The sequence below is a fragment of the Schistocerca nitens genome, chromosome 2 (assembly GCF_023898315.1).
Source record: "Schistocerca nitens isolate TAMUIC-IGC-003100 chromosome 2, iqSchNite1.1, whole genome shotgun sequence".
NCBI classification, from domain to species: Eukaryota; Metazoa; Arthropoda; class Insecta; order Orthoptera; family Acrididae; genus Schistocerca; species Schistocerca nitens.
In genome coordinates, this window is record NC_064615.1 from 1,135,982,799 (window position 1) to 1,136,009,895 (window position 27,097).

Consider the following 27,097-nt stretch of genomic DNA (forward strand, 5'->3'; position numbering starts at 1 on the left):
GAAATGGTGCTTTCAGCAGCTCCTTATATTTCTCTTTGACCTAGGGTAGAATGTAAGGGAGACATGTACAGCAGTTCGCTAACTATGTCTACAGATGGTGAATGTTGGAAATGGTGCTTTCTGCAGCTCCTTACAGTTCTCCTTCACCTACGGTAGAAAGTATGGGAGACATGAAGAGCTGTGCCCTAACTATGTCTACTGATGGTGAATGTTGGATATGGTGCTTTCTGCAGCTCCTTACTGTTGTCCTTCACCTAGGGTAGAAAGTAAGGGAGACATGTACAGCAGTTCGCTAACTATGTCTACAGATGGTGAATGTTGGAAATGGTGCTTTCTGCAGCTCCTTACAGTTCTCCTTCAGCTCAGGTATAAAGTAAGGTTGACATGTACAGCTGTATGCTAACTATGCCTACAGATGGTGAATGTTGGAAGTGGTGCTTTCTGGTGCTCCTTACAGATCTTCTTTACCTAGGGTAGAAAGTAAGTGAGACTTGTACAGCTTTGCGCTAACTATGTCCTTTCATGGTGAATGTTGGAAGTTGTGCCTTCTGCAGCACCTTACAATGATTCTTCACCTAGGGTAGAAAGTAAGGGAGACATGAGCAGCTGTGCGCTAACTGTGTCTACAGATGGTGAATGTTGGAAGTGTTCCTTTCTGCAGCTCCCTACAGTGACTCTTCACCTAGGGTAGATAGTAAGGGAGTCATTTCCAGCAGTGCGCTAACTACGTCTACAGATGGTGAATTTTGGAAATGGTTCCTTCAGCAGCTCCTTACATTTCTCTTTCACCTAGGGTAGAATGTAAGGGACACATGTACTGGGGTGTGCTAACTATGTCTACAGATGGGGGATGTTGGAAGTGGTGCTTTCTGGAGCTCATTACAGATCTTCTTCACCTAGGGTAGAAAGTAAGCGAGAAATGTACAGCTGTGTGCTAACTATGTCCTTTCATGGTGAATGTAGGAAGTTGTGCCTTCTGCAGCACCTTACAATGATTCTTCACCTAGGGTAGAAAGTAAGGGAGACATGAGCAGCTGTGCGCTAACTATGTTTACAGATTGTGAATGTTGGAAATAGTGCTTTCTACAGCCCCTTAATGTTCTTCTTCACCTAGGGTAGAAAGTGAGGGAGATACGTACAGGTGTGCGCTAACTATGTCTAGAGATGGTGAATGTTGGAAAGGGTGCTTTCAGCAGCTCCTTATGTTTCTCTTTCACCTACGGTAGAATGTAAGGGAGACATGTACAGCTGTGCGCTAACTATGTCTACAGATCTGAATGTTGGAAATGGTGCTTTCTGCAGCTCCTTACAGTGATTCTTCACCTAGGGTAGAAAGTAAGGGAGACATATGCAGCTGTGCGCTAACTGTGTCTACAGATGGTGAATGTTGGAAAAGTTCCTTTCTGCAGCTCCTTACAGTGATTCTTCAACTATTGTAGGAAGTAAGGGAGTCATGCACAGCAGTGCGCTAACTATGTCTACACATGGTGAATGTTGGAAATGGTGCTTTCTGCAGCTCCTTACAGTTCTTCTTCACCTAGGGTAGAAAGTAAGGTAGACATGTACAACTGTGCGCTAACTGTCTACATATCGTGAATCTTGGAAATGGTGCTTTTCGGCAGCTCCTTACAGTTCACCGTCACCTAGGGTAGAAAGTAAGGGAGACATGTACAGCTCTGTGATAACTATTTCTACAGATGGTGAATGTTGGTTGTGGTGCTTTCTGGAGCTCCCTACATATATTCTTCACCTAGGGTAGAAAGTAAGCGAGAAATGTACAGCTGTGCGCTAACTATGTCTACAGATGGAGAATGTTGGAAATGGTGCTTTCTGCAGGTCCTTACAGTTCCCCTTCACCTAGGGTAGAAAGTAAGGGAGACATGTACGTCAGTGCGCTAACTATGTCCACACATGGTGAATGTTGCAGATGGTGAATTCTGCTGCTCCTTACGGTTCTTCTTCAAATAGGGTAGAAAGTAGGGGAGACATGTACAGCAGTGCGCTAACTATGTCCATGGATGGTGAATGTTGGAAATGGTTCTTTCTGCAGCTCCTTCCATTTCTCCTTCACCTAGGGTACAAATTGAGGGAGACATGTACAGCTGTGCGCTAACTATGTCTACAGGTGTTGAATGTTGGAAATAGTGCTTTATAAAGCTCCTTACAGTTCTTCTTCACCTAGGGTAGAAGGCAAGGGAGACATGTACGGCAGTGCGCTAACTATGTCCACACATGGTGAAAGTTGGAAATGGTGCTTTCCGCAGCATCTTACAGTTCTCCTTCACTTTGGGTAGGAAGTAAGGGAGACATGTACAGCTGTGTGATAACTATGTCTACAGATGGTGAATGTTGGTAGTGGTGCTTTCTGCAGCTCCTTACAGTTCTTCTTCACCTAGGGTAGAAAGTAAGGTAGACATGTACAACTGTGCGCTAACTGTCTACATATCGTGAATCTTGGAAATGGTGCTTTTCGGCAGCTCCTTATATTTCTCTTTAACCTAGGGTAGAATGTAATGGAGACATGTACAGCAGTTCACTAACTATGTCTACAGATGGTGAATGTAGGAAATGGTGCTTTCAGCAGCTCCTTATATTTCTCTTTGACCTAGGGTAGAATGTAATGGAGACATGTACAGCAGTTCGCTAACTATGTCTACAGATGGTGAATGTAGGAAATGGTGCTTTCTGCAGCTCCTTACAGTTCTCCTTCACACAGAGTAGATAGTAAGGGAGTCATATACAACTGTGCGCTAACTATGTCTACCGATGGTGAATGTTGGAATGGTGCTTTCTGCACCTTCTTTCAGTTCACCTTCACCTATGGTAGAAAGTAAGGGAGACATGTACAGCAGTTCGCTAACTATGTCTACAGATGGTGAATGTTGGAAATGGTGCTTTCAGCAGGTCCTTACATTTCTCTTTCACCAACGGCAGAATGTAAGGGCGACATGTACAGCAGTTCGCTAACTATGTCTACAGATGGTGAATGTTGGAAATGGTGCTTTCAGCAGCTCCTTATATTTCTCTTTGACCTAGGGTAGAATGTAAGGGAGACATGTACAGCAGTTCGCTAACTATGTCTACAGATGGTGAATGTTGGAAATGGTGCTTTCTGCAGCTCCTTACAGTTCTCCTTCACCTACGGTAGAAAGTATGGGAGACATGAAGAGCTGTGCCCTAACTATGTCTACTGATGGTGAATGTTGGATATGGTGCTTTCTGCAGCTCCTTACTGTTGTCCTTCACCTAGGGTAGAAAGTAAGGGAGACATGTACAGCAGTTCGCTAACTATGTCTACAGATGGTGAATGTTGGAAATGGTGCTTTCTGCAGCTCCTTACAGTTCTCCTTCACCTCAGGTATAAAGTAAGGTTGACATGTACAGCTGTATGCTAACTATGCCTACAGATGGTGAATGTTGGAAGTGGTGCTTTCTGGTGCTCCTTACAGATCTTCTTTACCTAGGGTAGAAAGTAAGTGAGACTTGTACAGCTTTGCGCTAACTATGTCCTTTCATGGTGAATGTTGGAAGTTGTGCCTTCTGCAGCACCTTACAATGATTCTTCACCTAGGGTAGAAAGTAAGGGAGACATGAGCAGCTGTGCGCTAACTGTGTCTACAGATGGTGAATGTTGGAAGTGTTCCTTTCTGCAGCTCCCTACAGTGACTCTTCACCTAGGGTAGATAGTAAGGGAGTCATTTCCAGCAGTGCGCTAACTACGTCTACAGATGGTGAATTTTGGAAATGGTTCCTTCAGCAGCTCCTTACATTTCTCTTTCACCTAGGGTAGAATGTAAGGGACACATGTACTGGGCTGTGCTAACTATGTCTACAGATGGGGGATGTTGGAAGTGGTGCTTTCTGGAGCTCATTACAGATCTTCTTCACCTAGGGTAGAAAGTAAGCGAGAAATGTACAGCTGTGTGCTAACTATGTCCTTTCATGGTGAATGTAGGAAGTTGTGCCTTCTGCAGCACCTTACAATGATTCTTCACCTAGGGTAGAAAGTAAGGGAGACATGAGCAGCTGTGCGCTAACTATGTTTACAGATTGTGAATGTTGGAAATAGTGCTTTCTACAGCCCCTTAATGTTCTTCTTCACCTAGGGTAGAAAGTGAGGGAGATACGTACAGGTGTGCGCTAACTATGTCTAGAGATGGTGAATGTTGGAAAGGGTGCTTTCAGCAGCTCCTTATGTTTCTCTTTCACCTACGGTAGAATGTAAGGGAGACATGTACAGCTGTGCGCTAACTATGTCTACAGATCTGAATGTTGGAAATGGTGCTTTCTGCAGCTCCTTACAGTGATTCTTCACCTAGGGTAGAAAGTAAGGGAGACATATGCAGCTGTGCGCTAACTGTGTCTACAGATGGTGAATGTTGGAAAAGTTCCTTTCTGCAGCTCCTTACAGTGATTCTTCAACTATTGTAGGAAGTAAGGGAGTCATGCACAGCAGTGCGCTAACTATGTCTACACATGGTGAATGTTGGAAATGGTGCTTTCTGCAGCTCCTTACAGTTCTTCTTCACCTAGGGTAGAAAGTAAGGTAGACATGTACAACTGTGCGCTAACTGTCTACATATCGTGAATCTTGGAAATGGTGCTTTTCGGCAGCTCCTTACAGTTCACCGTCACCTAGGGTAGAAAGTAAGGGAGACATGTACAGCTCTGTGATAACTATTTCTACAGATGGTGAATGTTGGTTGTGGTGCTTTCTGGAGCTCCCTACATATATTCTTCACCTAGGGTAGAAAGTAAGCGAGAAATGTACAGCTGTGCGCTAACTATGTCTACAGATGGAGAATGTTGGAAATGGTGCTTTCTGCAGGTCCTTACAGTTCCCCTTCACCTAGGGTAGAAAGTAAGGGAGACATGTACGTCAGTGCGCTAACTATGTCCACACATGGTGAATGTTGCAGATGGTGAATTCTGCTGCTCCTTACGGTTCTTCTTCAAATAGGGTAGAAAGTAGGGGAGACATGTACAGCAGTGCGCTAACTATGTCCATGGATGGTGAATGTTGGAAATGGTTCTTTCTGCAGCTCCTTCCATTTCTCCTTCACCTAGGGTACAAATTGAGGGAGACATGTACAGCTGTGCGCTAACTATGTCTACAGGTGTTGAATGTTGGAAATAGTGCTTTATAAAGCTCCTTACAGTTCTTCTTCACCTAGGGTAGAAGGCAAGGGAGACATGTACGGCAGTGCGCTAACTATGTCCACACATGGTGAAAGTTGGAAATGGTGCTTTCTGCAGCTCCTTACAGTTCTTCTTCACCTAGGGTAGAAAGTAAGGTAGACATGTACAACTGTGCGCTAACTGTCTACATATCGTGAATCTTGGAAATGGTGCTTTTCGGCAGCTCCTTATATTTCTCTTTAACCTAGGGTAGAATGTAATGGAGACATGTACAGCAGTTCGCTAACTATGTCTACAGATGGTGAATGTAGGAAATGGTGCTTTCTGCAGCTCCTTACAGTTCTCCTTCACACAGAGTAGATAGTAAGGGAGTCATATACAACTGTGCGCACAGTTGTACATGTCTACCTACAGATCTTCTTCACCTGGGGTAGAAAGTTAGCGAGAAATGTACAGATGTGCGCTAACTATGTCCACACATTTTGAAGGTTGGAAAAGGTGCTATCTGCAGCCCCTGATAGTTCTCCTTCATCAAGGGTAGAGAGTAAAGGAGACATGTACAGCTGTGCGCTAACTACGTCTACAGATGGTGAATGTTGGAAATAGTGCTTTCTGCAGCTCCTTAGTTCTCCTTCCCCTAGGGCTAGAAAGTAAGGGAGACAGGTCCAGCTGTGTGCTAACTATGCCTACATATGGTAAATGTTGGAAATGGTGCATTCATCAGCTCCTTACAGTTCTCCTTTACCTAGGATAGAAAGTGAGGGACACATGTTCAGGTGTGCGCTAACAATGTCTACAGATAGTGAATGTTGAAAATGGTGCTTTCAGCACCTCATTATAGTTCTCCTTCACCCAGGTTAGAATGTAAAGGAGAGAGTACAGCTTCGCGATAACTATTTCTACAGATTGTGAATGGATGATATGGTGCTTTCTGCAGCTCCATACAGTTGTCCTTCACCTAGGGTAAAAAGTAAGGGAGACATGTACAGCTGTGTGCTAACTATGTCTACAGATGTTGAACGTTAGAAGTGGTGCTTTCTGGACCTCCTTACAGATCTTCTTCACCTTGGGTAGAAAGTAAGCGAGAAATGTACAGCTGTGCGCTAACTATGTCCACACATGGTGAAGGTTGGAAAGTGTGCTTTCTGCAGCTCCTTATATTTCTCTTTAACCTAGGGTAGAATGAAAGGGAGACATGTACAGCAGTTCGCTAACTATGTCTACAGATGGTGAATGTGGGACATGGTGCTTTCTGCAGCTCCTTACAGTTCTCCTTCACCTAGGGTAGAAAGTATGGGAGACATGAAGAGCTGTGCCCTAACTATGTCTACTGATGGTGATTGTTGGATATGGTGCTTTCTGCAGCTCCTTACTGTTGACTTCACCTAGGGTATGCCCCCTGCGGGTTCGGGGGTTAGAATAGGCCCGCGGTATTCCTGCCTGTCGTAAGAGGCGACTAAAAGGAGTCTCACATGTTTCGGCCTTATGTGATGGTCCCCTCATGGGTTTGACCTCCACCTTTCTAAATTATTCCGAAGAGCGAGCCAATTGGGGAAGGGCGCCTTACATGGTGCACTGTATCCGTCGTGCAATTAGACCTTTAGCCGGCTTTCTCGTCGTTGCAATGGTGTCCCGCTCGTTTTCGATCTCTTGAGCGATTACCACGCTGCACTCTGCAGTGTTTCTTTTAACTGCGACGACGACCTTGGACAGTTTTGCACCTAAGATCCAGCACGGTAGCCAGTCCGTTGTGGTGGGGCCGCCATGTACCCTCTTGGTTGTAGCCCCCTGACAACACAGGGATCGCTCTACTGATGCCTGCGCCGTTAACTCCCCACGTATGCCAAGGAGTAGATGCCCATCTCCTTGGGGCATCAGGACTCCCGGCAATGGCCGTCCTGCCAGGTGGCTATTGCTGCGGCTGGGTGGCGCCCGTGGGGAGGGCCCTTGGTCGGAGTAGGTGGCATCAGGGCGGATGACCCGCAATGAAGCGTGGTACATCGTCTCTCGCTGGTGGGCCTCCACCAGCAGTCTCTAAGCGATCGAGGTCTAACCTCAACGGGAAGAAATTTGATCCGAGATCGTTTCCCTCCCTAGCTACTCCATGGGAGGAACGTCTTGCTACAACAGGCAGTGGAGAATATTCACCCCGATACCTCGTGTGTACGCGGGTTGATGGAGAATCTTTTATGTCAACCAAGCCCCAGTTTTTTGTGGAGCATTTAGAGGACAAGTTCGGGGAGGTGGAGGGCTTGTCAAAGATGCGCTCTGGTTCTGTGCTCATCAAAACGGCATCCTCTGCCCAGTCACGGAGGTTGCTAAATTGTGACAAGTTGGGGGATCTTTCCGTTAGCATCACGCCGCATAAGAGTCTCAACATGGTCCAGGGTATTATATTCCACAGGGATCTTCTTCTGCAGTCCGACGATGAATTACGCGCCAACCTCGAACGACGAGGTGTTCACTTCGTCCGGCGCGTCCATCGGGGTCCGAGGGATAATCAGGTAGCCACCGGTGCCTTCATCTTGGCCTTTGAGGGTGATGTATTACCCGAAAAGGTTAAGGTGATGGTTTACCGTTGTGATGTGAAGCCATATATCCCTCCTCCGATGCGGTGTTTTAAATGCTGGAAGTTCGGGCACATGTCATCTCGCTGTACTTCCAGCATCACGTGTCGGGATTGTGGACGTCCTGCGCATCCTGATACTCCATGTGCCCCGCCTCCTATCTGTGTTAACTGCGGAGAACACCATTCCCCCTGCTCGCCGGACTGTCGGATCTTCCAGAAGGAAAGGAAGATAATGGAATATAAGACCCTGGACCGCCTGACCTACACCGAGGCAAGGCGGAAATATGAGCGGCTACATCCTGTACCCATGACGACTACCTATGCCGCTGCTGCAACACCAGTTCGATCTCAGCTCTGCCAGAATTCACCGGCCCCCTTGGTTGTGGGGGGCACTTCACTCCCTGTTGCTCCTGCTCCATCTACTTCAGGAGCAACACCTCCCCAACCACCGGGGACATCTGTTCCCCGTTCACAGCCGGAGAAGCGTGGGCCTTCTTCGGCTCCTCTCGCCCGGAAGGGGTCCCTTGGGGCCCTCCCATCCCAGGCTTTGCCCAGTGCCAAAGCGGACACCCGCAAGTTTGCCAAACAACCACCGGTCGCTGGTCGTAGGGCGTCGCGGTCGTCTTCCGTCCCTGAGACTGACCCAGTGGCGCCCTCCCAGCCAGAACCACCAAAGGCACAGCGAGCAAAGCAGTCGAAGAAAAAGGCTCCCAAGAATCCTGAATTTGCCGTGGCACCTGTCCCACCGCAACCTTCTCCCTCTGCGTCCGAAGATGAGGTGGAGATTCTGGCATCCGCTGAGGACCTGGCTCTCGCCAGTCCCTCGAATGCAATGGATGGCCGTAGTGCAGGTGGTGATTCAGTAGCAGCAGGGGCCCCGGAGGCGTAATCTGCCTCCCCAGTCCCTTCACGCCTTTCCCATCCATGGCCAATACCATCCTCCAGTGGAACTGCAGCGGTTTCTTCCACCATCTAGCTGAGCTCCGCCAGCTTATCAGCCTTCATCCTTTCCTTTGCATTGCTCTGCAGGAAACTTGGTTTCCAGCAATGCGAACCCCCGCCCTCCGTGGCTATCGGGGTTATTTTAAGAACCGGGCAACTTATGAAAGGGTGTCTGGTGGCGTCTGCATATATGTCGCTCACACTCTGCACAGCGAGTCTGTCCCTCTCCAAACACCTTTAGAGGCTGTCGCTGTACGGGTGTGGACGCCACAGGCTATTACCGTCTGCAGTATCTACCTTCCACCGGATGGTGCTGTCTCGCAGCATGTCCTGGCTGCTCTGATAGCACAACTGCCGCCACCTTTCTTGTTGCTGGGCGATTTCAATGCCCACAACCCTCTATGGGGTGGGACTGTCTCCGATGGCCGCGGTCGTGCCGTGGAGCATTTATTGGCTCAGCTCGACCTTAGCCTCTTGAACACCGGTGCTCCCACACATTTCAGTGTGGCCCATGGCTCGTTCTCCGCCATCGATCTCTCTCTTTGCACCCCCGGACTTGTCCCATCCCTCCACTGGAGGGTGCATCCTGACCTGTGTGGCAGTGACCATTTTCCCATCTATTTGTCACTGCCCCAGTGTCATTCTTCTGGGCGTCTGCCACGCTGGGCCCTCCACAGAGCTGACTGGCCGCGTTTTACTTCCGCGGCAACCGTTGAGTGTCCCCCGCAGGGTGACATTGACGAGGTGGTCCGTGTCTTCACCACGTCCCTCATTTCGGCAGCCGAGGCTGCCATCCCCCGCTCTTCTGGACTCCCTCGGAGGAAGGCTGTACCCTGGTGGTCGCCGGAGATTGCTGAGGCTATTCGCGACCGTAGGCGGGCCCTCCAGCGTCATAGGCGGCACCCGTCTCTCGAGACCCTCATCGCCTTTAAGAGGCTACGTGCCTTCGCCCGACGTCTGATTACACGGCGTAAGCAGGAGTGCTGGGAGCAGTATGTCTCATCGTTGGGCTCCCGTGTCTCCCCCTCGCTGGTGTGGTCCCGGATACGGCGGATTTATGGACACCAGACCACTTTCGGTGTCCCTGGGATCTCCTTGGACGGCGCTGTGTGCACGGACGCTGCCGCCATTGCTGAACGGCTTGCCGCGCACTTTGCTCAGAGCTCTGCGACTGCATCTTATCCCCCCGCCTTTCGCTCTCTAAAGGAGCGAGCCGAGCGGACGCCGCTCTCATTTCACACGCGTCGTTCTGAAACATACAATGCCCCTTTCAGCGAGAGGGAATTCCTCGCTGCTCTCGCCGATTGCCCTGATACAGCACCAGGCCCAGACTGCATCCACGCGCAGATGCTGAAGCATCTCTCCAGGGACTGCCAGAGACACATTCTTGCGATATTTAATCGCATTTGGAGCGAAGGTGTGTTCCCGTCGCAATGGCGAGAGGGTGTTATTGTCCCCATCTTGAAGCCCGGTGCGGACCCACTGGCGGTGGTCAGCTATCGTCCCATTACCCTCACCAACGTTTTGTGCAAATTGCTCGAACGTATGGTGGGGCGGCGTTTGTGTTGGGTCCTTGAGTCGCGCGGTCTCCTCACTCCATCCCAGGGTGGCTTCCGTCGGGGCCGGTCTGCAGTGGACAATTTGGTGCGGCTGGAATCAGCTGTCCGTACGGCCTTTGCCCGACGTCAGCATCTCGTTGCTGTATTTTTCGATCTGCGGAAAGCGTATGACACCACATGGAGGCATCACATCCTCGCCACGTTGCATGAGTGGGGTCTTCGTGGTCAGCTCCCGGCTTTTCTTCAAAGCTTTTTATTGCGCCGCTCTTTCCGGGTGCAAGTCAGTGCCACCTCTAGTTCCTCTTATATACAGGAAAATGGGGTCCCGCAGGGCTCAGTGTTGAGCGTCTCCTTATTTCTGGTGGCTATTAATGGTCTGGCTGCAGCAGTGGGGTCGTCGGTGTCTCCTTCTTTGTATGCCGACGACTTCTGCATCTCATTTAGCTCCACGACTACGGGAGTCGCCGAACGCCAGCTGCAAGTCGCCATTCGCAAGGCAGCATCGTGGGCTCTGACTCACGGTTTCCAGTTCTCTGCAGCCAAGACTCGAGTTATGCACTTCTGCAGGCGTTGGACGGTCCACCCTCATCCTGCACTTTACCTCGACGGCCACCTGCTCGAGGTGGTGGACACTTGCCGCTTCTTGGGACTCGTGTTTGATGCCCGGCTCACATGGGTTCCTCATATTACTCAGCTGAAGCAAAAATGCTGGCGGCATCTCAACGCCCTCCGCTGCCTTAGCCACACGTCTTGGGGTGCAGATCGCTGCACGCTGCTGCGGTTGTACAGAGCCCTTGTGCAGTCCCGGCTTGATTATGGGAGCCTGGCCTATGGGTCTGCGTCCCCCTCAGTGTTGAAGTTGTTAGACCCCGTACACCACTGTGGGGTTAGGCTTGCCACTGGCGCTTTTCGCACCAGCCCCGTGGATAGTCTACTGGTGGAGGCCGGGGTTCCCCCGCTGCGGATTCGCCGCCATCGTCTGCTCGTCGACTATGCTGTCCACGTTCATTGCTCGCCAGATCATCCCAATCGTCGCCTGCTTTTCCCTGCTATGGTCCTCCATCTGCCCGAACGGCGACCTAGGTCTGGGCTTTCCATAGCTGTCCGTGTCCAGTCCCTGCTGTCAGACCTGGGGTCATTCCCTCTTCTGCCTCCCTTCCGGGTCCGTACACCTACGCCTCCCTGGTGTTTGTCCCGGCCGTCCCTCCGTCTGGATTTGGCACAGGGACCTAAGGACTCGGTTCCGCCTGTGGTCCTCCGTCGCCGTTTTCTTGCGCTCCTCGAATCATTTCCGGGCTGTGAGCCTGTCTACACGGATGGTTCCCTGGTTGATGGTCGCACTGCCTACGCTTTTGCTCACGCTGCCCATGTTGAGCAACGCTCCTTGCCAGCTGGCTGCAGTATTTTTACTGCAGAGCTGGTGGCAATCATGCGCGCTCTTGAGCATCTGCGTTTCTGCTCAGGTGGGTCCATCGTCATCTGCAGTGACTCCCTGAGCAGCCTTCAGGCCATCGACCGCTGCTATCCCTCCTCTCCTCTGGTGTCCTCCATACAGGAGTCTGTTTCCGCCATTGCCCGTTCTGGTCGTTCGGTGGTCTTGGTTTGGACGCCCGGTCATGTTGGCATCCCAGGGAACGAACGTGTCGACAGGCTGGCTAAAGGGGCGATCGACGCCCCGGCTTTGGAGGTCGGCCTTACGGCTCGCGACCAGCAGATGGTGTTGCGCCGTAAGCTGATTGGGATGTGGGCTGCTGAGTGGCGTGGCATGACAGCCCCGAATAAACTGCGGGCTGTCAAGGAGACGACCGCCGTGTGGCGTTCCTCCCTGCGGGCTTCTCGCAGGGACTCGGTGGTCCTGTGTCGGCTGCGCATCGGCCATACGTACCTGACGCACGGCCATCTCTTGCGTCAGGAGGATCCCCCCCTGTGTCAGTGTGGGTCCCGGCTGACGGTCGGCCACATTTTGCTGGAGTGTCCTCGACTGCGCACACTCCGGCAATCTTTTAATATCCCGGGCACTTTGGCTTTGGTTTTATCTGACGATGCCTCCATGGCTGATAACGTTTTAAATTTTATCCGTGGTAGTCCGTTTTATGGTTCGATTTAGGGAGGTCCTGCACCTTTCCCTTTCTGTGTCTTTTGTCCTTGTGCCTGTTGCTGTTCTGGTGTGCCGTGAGATGGTTGACTCTTTCCCTTTTTTGTTGTCGTGGTCAGTCAACCAGTCTCCGGCCATCTTCTTCTCTTCTATTTCTTTCTGTCTGGTGTTCGTCCGTACTCTTCTTTTCTGTAGTGTTCGTTGCCTAATTTGTGTTCTTTAGCACCTGGGGGGGGGCAGTCTCCTTCCCCCTTGGGGTTTTATCTGCTCTGCGACTTTGTCTCGCTTGTTTTTGGAATGGGGGACTGATGACCTTCGCTGTTTCGTCCCCCTTACACATCCCAACAACCACCACCACCACCACCACCACCTAGGGTAGAAAGTATGGGAGACATGAAGAGCTGTGCCCTAACTATGTCTACTGATGGTGAATGTTGGAAATTGTGCTTTCTGCAGCTCCTTACAGTTCTCCTTCACCTAGAGTAGAAAATAAAAGAAACATGTACAGCTGTGTGCTAACTATGTCTACAGACGGTGAAAGTTGGAAATGTAGCTCTCTGCAGCTCCTCACAGTTATCCTTCACCTAGGGTAGAAAGTAAGGGGGACATGTACAGCAGTGCGCTAACTATGTCCACACATGGTGAATGTTGGAAATGGTACTTTCTGCAGCTCCTTACAATTCTCCTTCACTTTGGGTAGGAAGTAAGGGATACATGTGCAGCTGTGCGCTAACTATGTCTACAGATGGTCAATGTTGGATATGGTGTTTCTGCAGATCCTGACAGTACTCCTTCATCAAGGGTAGAAAGTAAAGGAGATATGTACACCAGTGCGCTAACTGTGTCTACAGATTGTGAAAATTGGAAATGGTGCTTTCTGCAGTTCCTTACAGTTTTTCTTCACCTAGGGTAGAAAGTAATGGAGACATGTGCAGCAGTGCGCCAACTATGTCTACACAGGGTGAATGTTAGAAATGGTGCTTTCTGCAGCTCCTTACAGTGATTCTTCTATTAGTGTCGAAAGTAAGGGTGTCATTTACAGCCGTGCGCTAACTATGTCTACAGATGGAGAATGTTGGAAATGGTGCTTTCTCAGCTCCTTACATTTCTCCTTCACCTAGGGTAGAAATTAAGGGAGACATGTACAGCTGTGCGCTAACTATGTCTACAGGTGGTAAATGTTGGAAATAGTGCTTTCTACAGTTCCTTACAGTTCTTCTTCACCTAGGGTAGAAAGCAAGGGAGACATGTACAGCAGTGCCCTAACTATGTCCACACATGGTGAACGGTGGAAATGGTGCTTTCTTCAGCATCTTACAGTTCTCCTTACCTTAGGGTAGGAAGTAAGGGAGACATGTACTGTTGTGCGCTAACTATGTCTACAGATGGTGAATGTTGGAAATGGTGCTTTCTCAGCTCCTTACATTTCCCCTTCACCCAGGGTAGAAAGTAAGGGAGACACGTACAGCAGTGCGCTAACTATGTCTACAGATGGTGAATGTTGGAAATGGTGCTTTCTGCAGCTCCTTACAGTTCTCCTTCACACAGAGTATAAAGTAAGGGAGACATGTACAACTGTGCGCTAACTATGTCTACAGATGGTGAATGTTGGAAAAGGTGCTTTCTGCAGCTCCTTACAGTTCTCCTTCACACAGAGTAGAAAGTAAGGGAGACATGTACAACTGTGCGCTAACTATGTCTACAGATGGTGAATGTTGGGAATTGTGCTTTCTGCAGCTCCTTACAGTTCTCTTTCACCTAGGGTAGAAAGTATTGGACACATGAAGAGCTGTGCCCTAACTATGTCTACTGATGGTGAATGTTGGAAATGGTGATTTCTGCAGCTCCTTACTGTTGTCCTTCACCTATGGTAGAAAGTAAGGGAGACATGTACAGCAGTGCGCTAATATGTCCACAGATGGTGAATGTTGGAAATGGTGCTTTCTGCAGCTCCTTACAGTTCTCCTTCACAAAGTGTAGAAAGTAAGGGAGACATGTACAACTGTGCGCTAACTATGTCTACAGATGGTGAATGTTAGAAATGGTGCTTTCTGCAGCTCTTTACAGTTCTCCTTCACAAAGAGTAGAAAGTAAGGGAGACATGTACAACTGTGCGCTAACTATGTCTACTGATGGTGAATGTTGGAAATGGTGCTTTCTGCAGCTCCTTACAGTTCTCCTTCACCTACAGTAGAAAGTATGGGAGACATGAAGATCTGTGCCCTAACTACGTCTACTGATGGTGAACGTTGGATATGGTGCTTTCTGCAGCTCCTTACTGTTGTCCTTCACCTACGGTAGAAAGTAAGGGAGACATGTACAGCAGTGCGCTAACTATGTCTACAGATAGTGAATGTTGGAAATGGTGCCTTCTGCAGCACCTTACAGTTCTCCTTCACCTACGGTAGAAAGTAAGGGAGACATGTACAGCAGTGCGCTAACTATGTCTACAGATTGTGAATGTTGGAAATGGTGCTTTCTGCAGCTCCTTACAGTTGTCCTTCATACAGAGTAGAAAGTAAGGGAGACATGTACAACGGTGCGCTAACTATGTCTACAGATGGTGAATGTTGGAAATGGTGCTTTCTGCAGCTCCTTCCAGTTCTCCTTCACCTAGGGTAGAAGGTAAGGTGGACACGTACAACTGTGCGCTAATATTTCTACAGATGGTGAATGTTGGAAATGGTGCTTTCTGCAGCTCCTTACAGTTCTCCTTCACAAAGAGTAGAAAGTAAGGGAGACATGTACAACTGTGCGCTAATATGTCTACAGATGGTGAATGTAGGAAATTGTGCTTTCTGCAGCTCCTTACAGTTCTCCTTCACACAGAGTAGAAAGTAAGGGAGACATGTACAACTGTGCGCTAACTATGTCTACAGATGGTGAATGTTGGAAATGGTGCTTCCTGCAGCTCCTTACAGTTCTCCTTCACACAGATTAGAAAGTAAGGGAGACATATACAACTGTGCGCTAACTATGTCTACAGATGGTGAATGTTGGAAATGGTGCTTTCTGCAGCTCCTTACAGTTCTCCTTCACCTAGGGTAGAAAGTAAGGGGGATATGTTCAACTGTGCGCTAATATGTCTACAGATGGTGAATGTTGGAAATGGTGCTTTCTGCAGCTCCTTACAGTTCTCCTTCACACTGAGTAGAAAGTAAGGGAGACATGTACAACTGTGCGCTAACTATGTCTACTGATGGTGAATGTTGGAAATGGTGCTTTCTGCAGCTCCTTACAGTTCTCCTTCACGTACAGTAGAAAGTATGGGAGACATGAAGATCTGTGCCCTAACTATGTCTACTGATGGTGAACGTTGGATATGGTGCTTTCTGCAGCTCCTTACTGTTGTCCTTCACAAAGAGTAGAAAGTAAGGGAGACATGTACAACTGTGCGCTAACTATGTCTACAGATGGTGAATGTTAGAAATTTTGCTTTCTGCAGCTCTTTACAGTTCTCCTTCACAAAGAGTAGAAAGTAAGGGAGACATGTACAAATGTGCGCTAACCATGCCTACAAATGGTGAATGTAGGAAATGGTGCTTTCTGCAGCTCCTTACAGTTCTCCTTCACACTGAGTAGAAACTAAGGGAGACATGTACAACTGTGCGCTAACTATGTCTACAGATGGTGAATGTTGGAAATGGTGCTTTCTGCAGCTCCTTACAGTTCTCCTTCACCTAGGGTAGAAAGTATGGGAGACATGAAGAGGTGTGCCCTAACTATGTCTACTGATGGTGAATGTTGGAAATGGTGCTTTCTGCAGCTCCTTACTGTTGTCCTTCACCTATTGTAGAAAGTAAGGGGGAGATGTACAGCAGTGCGCTAATATGTCTACAGATGGTGAATGTTGGGAATGGTTCTTTCTGCAGCTCCTTACAGTTCTCCTTCACAAAGAGTAGAGAGTATGGGAGACATGTACAACTGTGCGCTAACTATGTCTACAGATGGTGAATGTTAGAAATGTTGCTTTCTGCAGCTCTTTACAGTTCTCCTTCACAAAGAGTAGAAAGTAAGGCAGACATGTACAACTGTGCGCTAACTATGTCTACTGATGGTGAATGTTGGAAATGGTGCTTCCTGCAGCTCCTTACAGTTCTCCTTCACCTACAGTAGAAAGTATGGGAGACATGAAGATCTGTGCCCTAACTATGTCTACTGATGGTGAACGTTGGATATGGTGCTTTCTGTAGTTCCTTACTGTTGTCCTTCACCTAGGGTAGAAAGTAAGGGAGACATGTACAGCAGTGCGCTAACTATGTCTACAGATGGTGAATGTTGGAAATAGTGCTTTCTGCAGCTCCTTACAGTTCGTTGCGTGCACCTGTCAAGGCTGAGATAGACAGGTTAACAGCTTCGGGGATTCTCCTTCCTGAATGTGCATCGCCAATCGTGGCGGTTTCTAAACCAAACGGGAGTCTGCGATTGTGTGGTGATTTTAAAGCCACTGTCAATGCTCAGAACCTCATTGACACTTATCCTCTTCCCCGTCCTGAGGAGTTACTTAATAAGCTCGCTGGGGGCCAGTTCTTTTCCAAACTTGACTTATCGGAGGCGTACCATTTGGCGTCGTTAGCGTGCCAGCCATTTTTCAGCGGTTTTTTGAATAGCTCATGGCTTCCGTTCCCGGCTGCATAAACTTTCCGGATGACATTGTTGTCATGGGGCCCTCCACTGAGGAGCACCTTCGCAACTTGTGTTCACTGTTTCGGGTTTTGCATTCGGCTGGGTTGAGGTGCAATCTGGACAAGTCACAGTTCTTCCAACCCTCCATTGTGTATCTTGGTTTCCACTTGTCCCATGAGGGTATACGTCCTCTACTTCAACACGTTGCGGCCATTAACGCTCTACCCCGGCTGTCTACAGTCAAAGAACTTCAGGCGTTTCTAGGCAAGATTGCTTATTATCACAAATTCATTCCATCCACGGCGGCTGCAGCTCAACCCTGCATCAGCTGTTACGCAAAAATGTCCCTTTCTATTGGTCCGACGAGTGTGAGCAGGCTTTTGTCCGCCTGAAGGCTCATTTGCAGTTGGCGCCTTGTCTTGCCACATTCCGTCTGGGTCAGCACTTGGTTCTGGTGACTGACACGTCACAGTATGGCCTAGGGGCTGTTCTCGCCCATCGGTATGAGGATGGGTTGGGACGACCCATCGCCTATGCTTCCAAGACCCTCAATGATGCACAACGGCGTTACTCTCAAATCGAAAAGGAGGCGCTCACTATCATTTATGCTCTAAAAGAGTTCAGCGTTTTTTTGTACGGATCTAAGTTTCACCTCATCACCGACCAAAAGCTGCTGGTCTTTCTGTTCAACCCATCGGCGTCGCTTCCAGATAAGGCAGCTCACCGCCTGCAACGTTGGGCCTTATACTTGTCTGGTTTTCACTATGAGATTCACTATCGCTCCACGGCCCAGCACTCCAACGCTGACGCATTGTCGCGATTGCCGATGGGCCCCGACTCGGTTTTCGATCGTGATGAAACACTCTGTTTCCACATTGATGAGGAAGAACGTCGTGCGGTCGAGGGTTTTGCACTTACAGGTTCGCAGGTCACGTCGGCTACTGCGCGGGACCCTGTCCTGCGCCAGGTGATCGGTTTTGTTCTACGGGGTTGGCCGGACAGGACCAAGGGCCGGGCATCGGATTCCCTTCGCAACTACCATGCCTTGCACCTTCGTCTGTCTGTTCGTGATGGTGTTGTTCTTCTGGCCACGGATGGCGCATCTCCACGGGTCGTGGTGCCATCCTCTCTTCACAAAGATGTTCTCAAACTGTTGCATGAAGGCTATTGGGGTATTTCTTGGACTAAGTCCCTGGCCCGCAGGCACGTTTATTGGCCCGGTATTGATTCAGACATTGCCCACACGGTTGCTGCGCGTAGTCGGTGTGCTCAACAACTGGCTGCACCTCGTACAATGCCCTCTCAGTGGCCTGATCCGGCGCAGCCATGGGAACGGGTGCACGCTGACTTTGCCGGCCCCTTCCTCAGTACTTATTGGCTACTGTTGATTGACGCCTTCTCGAAGTTTCCGTTTGTTGTTCGATGTCCGTCGCCCACCACTGCGGCGACGACGCTGGCTTTGTCCAAAATCTTTGCGCTAGAAGGTCTTCCATCCACGATCGTCACGGACAATGGCCCTTAGTTCTCATCGCAGGCCTTCCGTGATTTTTGAACTGGACAAGGTATTCATCATGTTACAGCACTGCCCTTCCATCCGCAATCGAATGGGGAGGTTGAGTGCCTTGTCCGCACTTTCAAAAGCGAGAGGAAAAAATTCTTTAGAAATTGCAGCAGAGTGTCATTCATCGAAAAATCACTGAGTTCTTATCGCTACACGCTTCTGGGTGATCGCAGCCCTGCTGAACTCTTGCATGGCCGCCAACCGCGCAATCTACTGCACCTGCTTCACCCTGTCAGGCCTTGTGCTGTGTCCCCTAGTGTGGGAAAATACTCAGTGGGCATCGACATGTGGGCACGAGGGTATGGATCTCGCCTTAAATGGATTCCAGGGGTGGACAAGGCTCTTTGCGGCCGCCGGCTTTGTGAAATACGTACGGACGACGGCATGGTTGTTCGCCTTTATGACCAGATGTGCCCACGAGTGGTGGCCACGCCAGTGCCACCGCCCCTTCCTTCACGTCCACCAGCCCGAGAAGCCGATGTACCATACGTGTTGATGCAGCCGACGTCGCTACCGATTCCGAGTACGCTGGAACCGGCACCAGTCACGATGCCGCCTTCTCCGGGACCCGTCACACTGTAACACACCCCCAGGTCTACGACACCTATGGATGCTGCTCCGGAGTTTTCACCCATCATCTCGTCCAGGAGGCACGTTCCATGCACGAGCTTCTATCCTGGACATTTTCGACCATACTCTCGTGTCTCTCTGCGGGATCTTCTCGGGGCCTCAAAAGAGGCCATGGTGTCTCCGCACTGTCCATATCTCCAAGGACGTGAGTGTTTTTTTTTTTTTTCAAGGGGGGAAAAGTGTTGTGACAGTGCCACGACATTTAACAGTGCTGCCACGACAGTACGCGCAAACGGCGATAGAGGCGCTCCGCAACTCGGCTGAGCGCGGGAGCGTCACCTAGCTACGAACGGCGCCAGCCACATGTCACGGCATGGCAGTCGAATAAGAGATACTGAGTTGTTATCATGTAACCAGCTATTGTTTCTAAGTGAGAGTGTTTGAATAACCACGCAATTATTGGTGATTAAATGTTATAACAGTGTTGGTTCTGAGTGAGTTACTTGCAAATGAGAATTTCGTTCATGGCAAAAAAATTGTAGCACTTCCTGCAAACTTCGCTGGCTACGATCGCATATAATGTGTGTGTTTACACGTCTTGTAGACTTAAAACTTTTGTACATTTTATATATTTAGTCAACATAGTATTATGAATATTTCTTGAACAATTCAAGAGCTCTGTCTAAAAAAATTGCATTATGGCAATCGCATCTGATTGTGTAGTTAGAGATGTAAAGAATTCTTCAATGTTGTTCTAACAAACTACAACAGTTTTGTCAATTTGCATATTTATGAAAAGCATTTTAAACCCCCTTCTATTGTTGCAGGATGGGTTATTAAATACCAAAATTTAAGGAGAGAAGGTATAATAGAGGAAGAAGATACAAAAATAGAATGAAAGAAGTGGTTAGTTGTATGATGGAAGGAAATTTATCACAAACCAGAGAAGATACAGGATCTCCTGGTGATAACTCTTAACAGACTTTGAGAGGTGAACAGGCTTGTAAAGAAAGCAATTTATCTGTGATTGTGAAATGCCACATTTTCCACAACCTCCAGACATGTAATGTAGGGGTCTGCTTGCAACAGAGTGGTAGGCTGATGACCGTATCTAACTTTGTATTTTGAAAATTTCCTGTCTAAAGAAGATTAGAAGTATGATAATGGTATAATATACTGTAGATCGGGACACACTTATTTGGTGCTAATACTCATTATGGAGGAAATTTTGAAATACGTCATTTTGGATTCAACACACAAACGAAGCACATCACATGTGGCACATGATTTTTGTCTAGACTTTTATGAACGATGAGGATATGCACTTAATCTTTACCTGCCTGTGACCATGAACAATGTGTGCAAAGTGTCAGGTGACACAATTACTCACAATCTTTGGGCTACTACAGCAGGAGATGTCTGATCACAGTATATGTAATGACAGAGCTTGTGATAAATGTGAAATGAGCATCCTGCAGGAGAGAGAGCAAGCTTCAAAGGGTGAGGACTAAAGTTAAACATGTTTGATTAACCATGTGTATCCCACAGAAAAACAGGAGCACAAGACAAAAAGCGCTACCGCACACCAGAAATATATCTGTTTGTCCATCTAGGGCTGTGAGTGTCACATGCATTGCAAGGTCAGGTGAGAGGCCATACGCATGGAAGATGGTGCATGCATGCATGTTGTATAATAGTGGCATTTATTTGTGATGGGCGATAGTGGTTAATAATGAATCCGTGCACAGGCCTGTTCGAAAGTTCATTATTGGTGTTGTGAAGATGACGCTTGGTAGTGAGATTACCGAAATAGTGTTTGTACCATAGCATGGGGGAAAAGCATGGGGACTACACACCAACAGTGGAGGTGACCCAGACCTACCCTCAGATTTTACAGCTGCACGGGAGTTGTCGAACCTGTTGGACCAACATTTTCAAAGAGATACTATCATGTTGGAAAGACAGACTTTTTGATGTGATATTCCTGACAGTGCAAGTGATGGGTGTCACTGTCAGGTAACGTCTCTCTTTTCCCAACAGTTGCATTTGCAAAATGTGGCAAACAGTTCCAGTTCTTAGGATCTGTCACCCCCACACCCACAACGCCACTTGCAACATACAAGCATTCACTAACAATTCACACTAACAACCACACAGAGGATTAATGACAGTGTGAAAGTAAGGTCTAAATCTGAAGCAGTGACTGTCACATCTTCTCTGGTGTTATATTGTGTTGCGTTCAAACTGTTGCAGCTCTTGTATTCTGTAGCACTGCCAGATTCAAGGTGGCAAGAATTCGCCTGCATATGTATACCAAATTCTACGAGGTGTCTCTCAGTAATGGCTGCATACACTTTCAACATCACCATTGTGAAGCCAATCGTGCAGACTGTATAGTGAGCGGGAAAGTGGACAATCGCCAATTGTTAAGGTCTGGGGCGCCATTGCGTGCAACATAAGAGCGCGTTACCTATGTTTTGAGGACTACCTGAACAGTTACCACTAAATCGTTGAGGTTTTACACCCCAAGGCACTGGCCCTAATTCAAGCCATTCCACATGGCATATTTTAGTATGACAACATTCAGCTAAATGTAGTAAGGAATGTGCAACTCATCTTCGAAGAACAAATGGTGCCATCACTTCCGTTGCTTGTCTGTTCACCTGACATGTCACTCATCAACCGCGTGTGGGATATGGTTGGTTGGCAACTTGTACATTCAGGTGTACAGCAGCCCACAATTGATGCTATGTAGATGTGCCTAAAAACCGTGTGGCAGAGTATTCTCCAGCAACATGTTCACGTGCTCTTTGACTGTGGCAGTTCAGTACAGAGAAGCGCCACCATCGAGCTGCCATCGTTGTCCCTAGACCTCGTGGTATAGAATCACAGTGCAGGTACAGGTCCGTAGTGTTACTCATGTGTGTAGTGTCAAGTCTGTAATCAGTGGTATCAATTTCCCTGTCATCACATCTCTCAGTGTTTCACTTTTTCAAAACTGTAGTGTCTTAACAGAAACATCAACAATGGATGTCACACGCCATTTTATACCTGCACTTTTCAATTTTCATTTTTCTCAGAAGAAATGGTATAAAGATAATCCATTGATGGTAGGTTCAAAAGAAATAATTTTTTGTGAAGCTCCTGAAAGCAGGTGGATGAATCGCAACATGTTCTTGCAGTGGGTGTAGCATTTTAAACTGCACATTCTGCCAACAGGAATGAATCCAGTCCTCTTAATTGTGGATGGCCATGCTATTCATAAAGAGCAGTCACTTAATGAATGTACAGGTAACCATCACATTTGTGTGCTGTACACACCATCATGTAACATTTGCAAGTTACAGCCATTGGACAGGAAATTCTTTAAGCCTCTTAGGGCTGAACTGCAAATTCAACACTGAAGGGATGACAGTCAGTGCCTCTAGGTGCAAGATGTGATACTGTTCCTCTTGTGCAGCCATTTACACTCCATCCCATATGATTCTCCCCTCAGACCTGATTAACTGAACCAAATTAGTAGGTGAGTGCATAATCAAGGACGTTTCAACAACAGAGGCACAAAACAACACATACGAATGGTATGGAACTAGCAACAAGTTTCAGCAGATTTACCACTCCTCCAGCTGCAGAACAACCCTTCTAATTTTATTATACACACACAGAAAATCCCACGACTGACCACACTGTCTGTAGTGATCCAGTCCCTTTCTTGTTATACAGTTTAATTCCTTTTCTTGCTTGTTGCAAGTGTCTACTACAGCAGCAGTGTCAAACAGGAGTGGTGAAGTGAACTTCCTTGCTAAGACTTCCTCCATTATAAAAATCAGAGCAAGTCACTGCAATTCCAGCAGTCACATCCCATAATTAATCGCACCCAGTGGCAGCCCCTTTCAACACAGGTGCACACAACTGAGGCCTGAACCGTTGCCATCCAGTGCACGATGGCGAGCATTTGTCAGCCTGTTTGTGGGCACTGGAATTCTCAGAAATGCCAGCTGAAGCAGAAGAGCATTGCTCGATTTTAGTGCTGTCTGAAGGTAGAGATCTCGTTTGGAGTAGGTGGCACATGATGGTATCAGGCACAGTGGAAAGATCAAAGGTATCAGCTTGTGGCCCTGATGCTCCAGAAATCTCTCTACACAGATATAAGTGTTATTTCATGATCAGTAACCTTCCTGCCATGAGCACACTGTCAGAGGAAAATAAGTATCAAGGACAATGCAGAAACTGCAGACGACAACCCCCTCACTTTCCAATCCTCAAAATAGGCAAGCGAAGACCTGAAGAGGTCTGATTTTACATTCTGTCATATTAAGGAGCCGGGAGAAAATACTATTATTTTCATACCATCTCAAAAATAGTGCATTCTGCCATGACTGTGGCTAGATCACCAGAAATATCTTTATTATGTACCATATTTGGGTACATCACCTCCCCACACACGGTTCCCTCCTCCAGCATCTACTAGTGACTCGCTCCAATTATGGGATCCTCTCCCTGGGAATGCCCAGACCAGCAAACTAACACCAGTCAGAGACAGTAAGGAAGGGCAGAAGATTAATGGCGTCATTGTTGATGGAACGGTGAACACTAGACATGGAGTGGTTGAAGAAGACACTGTTTCAGGTCCAAGGGCTGCTGGCTCCTCTTCAGTTCCTACCCCCACAGGGTAAGTCCTTCAACAGTCCCAATCCTTCAAAGCTGTTGAAGAGAAAAACAAGAAAACTCAGGATAATGCTACTCCAGCAAAACCAGACGTCAGATTCCCTCAACCTATCAGACTCAGAACCTACATATGTCGATGTCGCACCATCCTAAACTGGGCAGATGGTATGAAGCACCACTATGTGATGTCATCGGTGTGAAACACAAAGTTTTTGTTCTGTCAGTAGAGGAAGCTAAACCAATGGTATTCATCACTGTTGACAGCTGTGATATGAATGGAGGGTGCCATACTGAAGACATACTGATATTGTGCTTGTCTGTGTCCCTGCAGTCAATTTTTTAAGGCAAAATATTTGTAGGCCAGTGGGCTTCTAGACAACAGTTAGATTACTAATTGACTCCCCATGCCATGTGTCACAAGCTGGAGTTTAAGGACCGGCTACAAATATCTGGCCTCTCACTTCTGAGTGTTCCTTCAGTCTGGTCACCCACAATGCAAGCATGTGTCACATGCAACACCATATCCAGAAATTTGAAACATTATGATTTTTGCTCTTTCACATTTTTCAAGTATGTGGTTGGCAAAAAGAAAATCACTTTTCAGATAATATATACAGTCCTGCAGAATTTATCAGCGTATTCTAAGGATATTGATCCTACACTTGAAGAATCGGAACTGTCCTTCCAGTTCCTTGCTACAGCACAGTGGCAGTGCACACTGGGATGCCCATCATTCTGTAAGGGAGAAACTGGCACCTGGAGACGATCTGGTGTGACAGAGTGACTGAGTTGAGCACGAGCACTCCTGCAGGATGGGTTCTGAGAGTTTGAACTCCATACGGGGCACATAAAAGTGAAGTATTTTGTGGAAATATTATATTGTAGGTTGAATCAGAGTTAAAGCACAAGCAGGACACATACGTGTTTGAAACGTGAGCATCAAAATCTCGTATTGCTCAATTCTGAATTGAGGTAACTGTTACACAGTGAAAAGGCCATTTTACATGAACCGGCAATGGTAAACACAGACAAGCTCATGATAAATGAGTGAGTAAATTTGCAGAGTGTGTGCACTAAGAACCAATAGGGTTGTGTCTTGCAAATTTAATGTGGAATAAAACTATATAACACAAAAGTCCTCACATATTACAACCTCTTGAACATTAATAAAATATTTTGGAAGACATAAATTTGTTGCTGTGAGCCTAAGATGTGTGCTCTGTTTATTCTCCCATGCTGTTAAAATTATTATTATAAAATAGTTGATGTGGCGGGGGGGGGGGGGGGGGGGGCTTGTAAAAATTTTTCAAATGTCTCATCTAAAGTTAAGGCACATTATACAAGCAACCTATTGCAACGATAATAGTTAAGCATTTCAAAGGTTTCTACAAAAACTGGACTATTACAGCTTGAATTTTTTATCAAGATTCTTCGGTCGCTGATACAAGCTAGAGGACTTTCCACAGCCATACAGACCAAATAACTGAAAATTGAAGATGGAGATTCCCAAATGCGTACCATTCAGAGATCAGCAGCCTCAGAACCCACAAATGTGTAATGACAACAATTATGGCAGTTGGTTCAGTAGAAATAGCTATGAGTAGAAAAAGTTTGTGAACGTTGGATCCACAGACTGAGGAAATAATCCTATAGGAGACAGTCCCTCATAACAATAAAAGCAATGATGATGATGACAATACAGGTGATAGTCGAGTCAACAGTCAGGATAGAAGAGATGATGATGATGGCTGGTTTGTGGGGTGCTCAATTCAGTGCTTATCAGTGCCTGTACGAAACCATAACTTTACTCAGTCCAGTCTTGCCACTTTCATGAATGATGATGAAATGGTGAGGACAATGCAAGCGTACAGTCCCTGGGTGGAGAAAATACCCAACCCAGCCGGGAATCCAACCCAGGACTCCATGAACGAGACACAGCACCACTAGCCATGAGATGGGTTAAAGAGAGCAGTCATAGTAGCACTCACTTTTAACATCATGAAGATATAAGGGGATGGTATCTGATATAAGTTGTTTCATTTTATTTTCATCTACACCTACATACATACTCTACAAGCCACAGTACAGTGTGTGGTCGACTGTATCGTGTAACTCAATTAGTCATTTCCATTTCTGTTCCACTCACAAACAGAGTGAGGAGAAAACAATTACCTGAATGCTTCCATTATGCCCTAATCTTTTTCTCTTATCTTATCCTCATGGTCCTTATGTAAAATGTATGTTGGCAGCAGTACAATCGTTGTGCATTCAGCTTCAAATGCTGGTGCTCTAAATTTTCTCAACAGTGTTCCTCAAAAAGAAGGCCACTTTCCCTCCAGAGATTCCCATTTAACTTCCCTATCTCTGTAATACTTGCATGTTGTTCAAACCTATGGGTAAAAGAGCTTGCAGCCTGCCTCTGAATCTTTCTTTAATCTGACCTGGTACTGATCACAGAAAGTCATTCACCCTGTGATTATTTTTGCAGGTGAAGACTTGCTGTTTTGCATGAAGTGTTACTCTGGTTATCAGCGACATCACATATGGTAAGAGTGAAGATGAGAAACCTCGCTAATTCTGTCATAACAAAGAATTGCAGTTATGGAAACAATTGTGGAGAAAAAGAAGTTTTAACTGTAGGAAGGAGGAAATTCAACGCTAATTAGGTTGGCCCAGACATACCAAGGACATAAGCTGTCACATACACAATTTTACGAGTAGATTTTTAACATTAACATCAAGTAGTATTGAATTTCAGTAGTGGAAAAGTAGAGCTGAATGTAAATGGTATTTTTGTGTTGTTAAGGGCAGCTGCATCAAACCAGTACTTGGACCGAAGGCCACAACAAGAACATTGTTTGAAAACTGTGTTTTGATACAACATATTGGAACAGACTGACTGAGGTTCCTCACTCCTCCTAGATCACGAACTGAGCTAGGATCCTTTGATGGGGGTAACGGTTAGATTGGAATGTCATGTTGTGACCATGATTCATGTTCTGAATTGCCCTCAAGACAACTTTCACACAGATTAAAATTGTGTGCTGGACTGGGGCTCAGTTCTAGAAACTTTGCCTTTCATGGTCAAGGCCTCTACCAATTGAGCTATCCGAATACGTCTCATGACCTGCCTTCACAGATGGATATCACTCCCAAAACCTATGCAGGAAAAATTTAGTGAAATTTGGAAGGTAAGAGATGAGATACTCACTAACACTCCTGGAAATGATCCCTCGGGCTGTGGTTAAGCCATAGCTCCAAAATATCCTTTCTTCCAGGAGTGGTAGTCCCAGAAGGTATGCAGAAGAACTTCAGTAATGTAGGGAATGTACGAGATGAGGCTCTGGTAGAAGTACAGTGGTGAGGGC

The 27,097-nt window shown here is 47.3% G+C and overlaps 1 protein-coding gene across 1 annotated transcript in view; it reads left to right on the forward strand.

Moving 5' to 3' along the window:
* The window catches only part of LOC126235601 (uncharacterized), a 305,745-nt gene extending 285,844 nt beyond the window's left edge, over positions 1 to 19,901 (forward strand). The window contains exons 8-9 of the mRNA XM_049944313.1: positions 18,900 to 18,948; positions 19,889 to 19,901. Coding sequence (XP_049800270.1) covers positions 18,900 to 18,948; positions 19,889 to 19,901 — 62 coding nt within the window. The remainder of the gene's footprint in view (positions 1 to 18,899; positions 18,949 to 19,888) is intronic.
* The last annotated feature ends 7,196 nt before the right edge of the window (positions 19,902 to 27,097 follow it).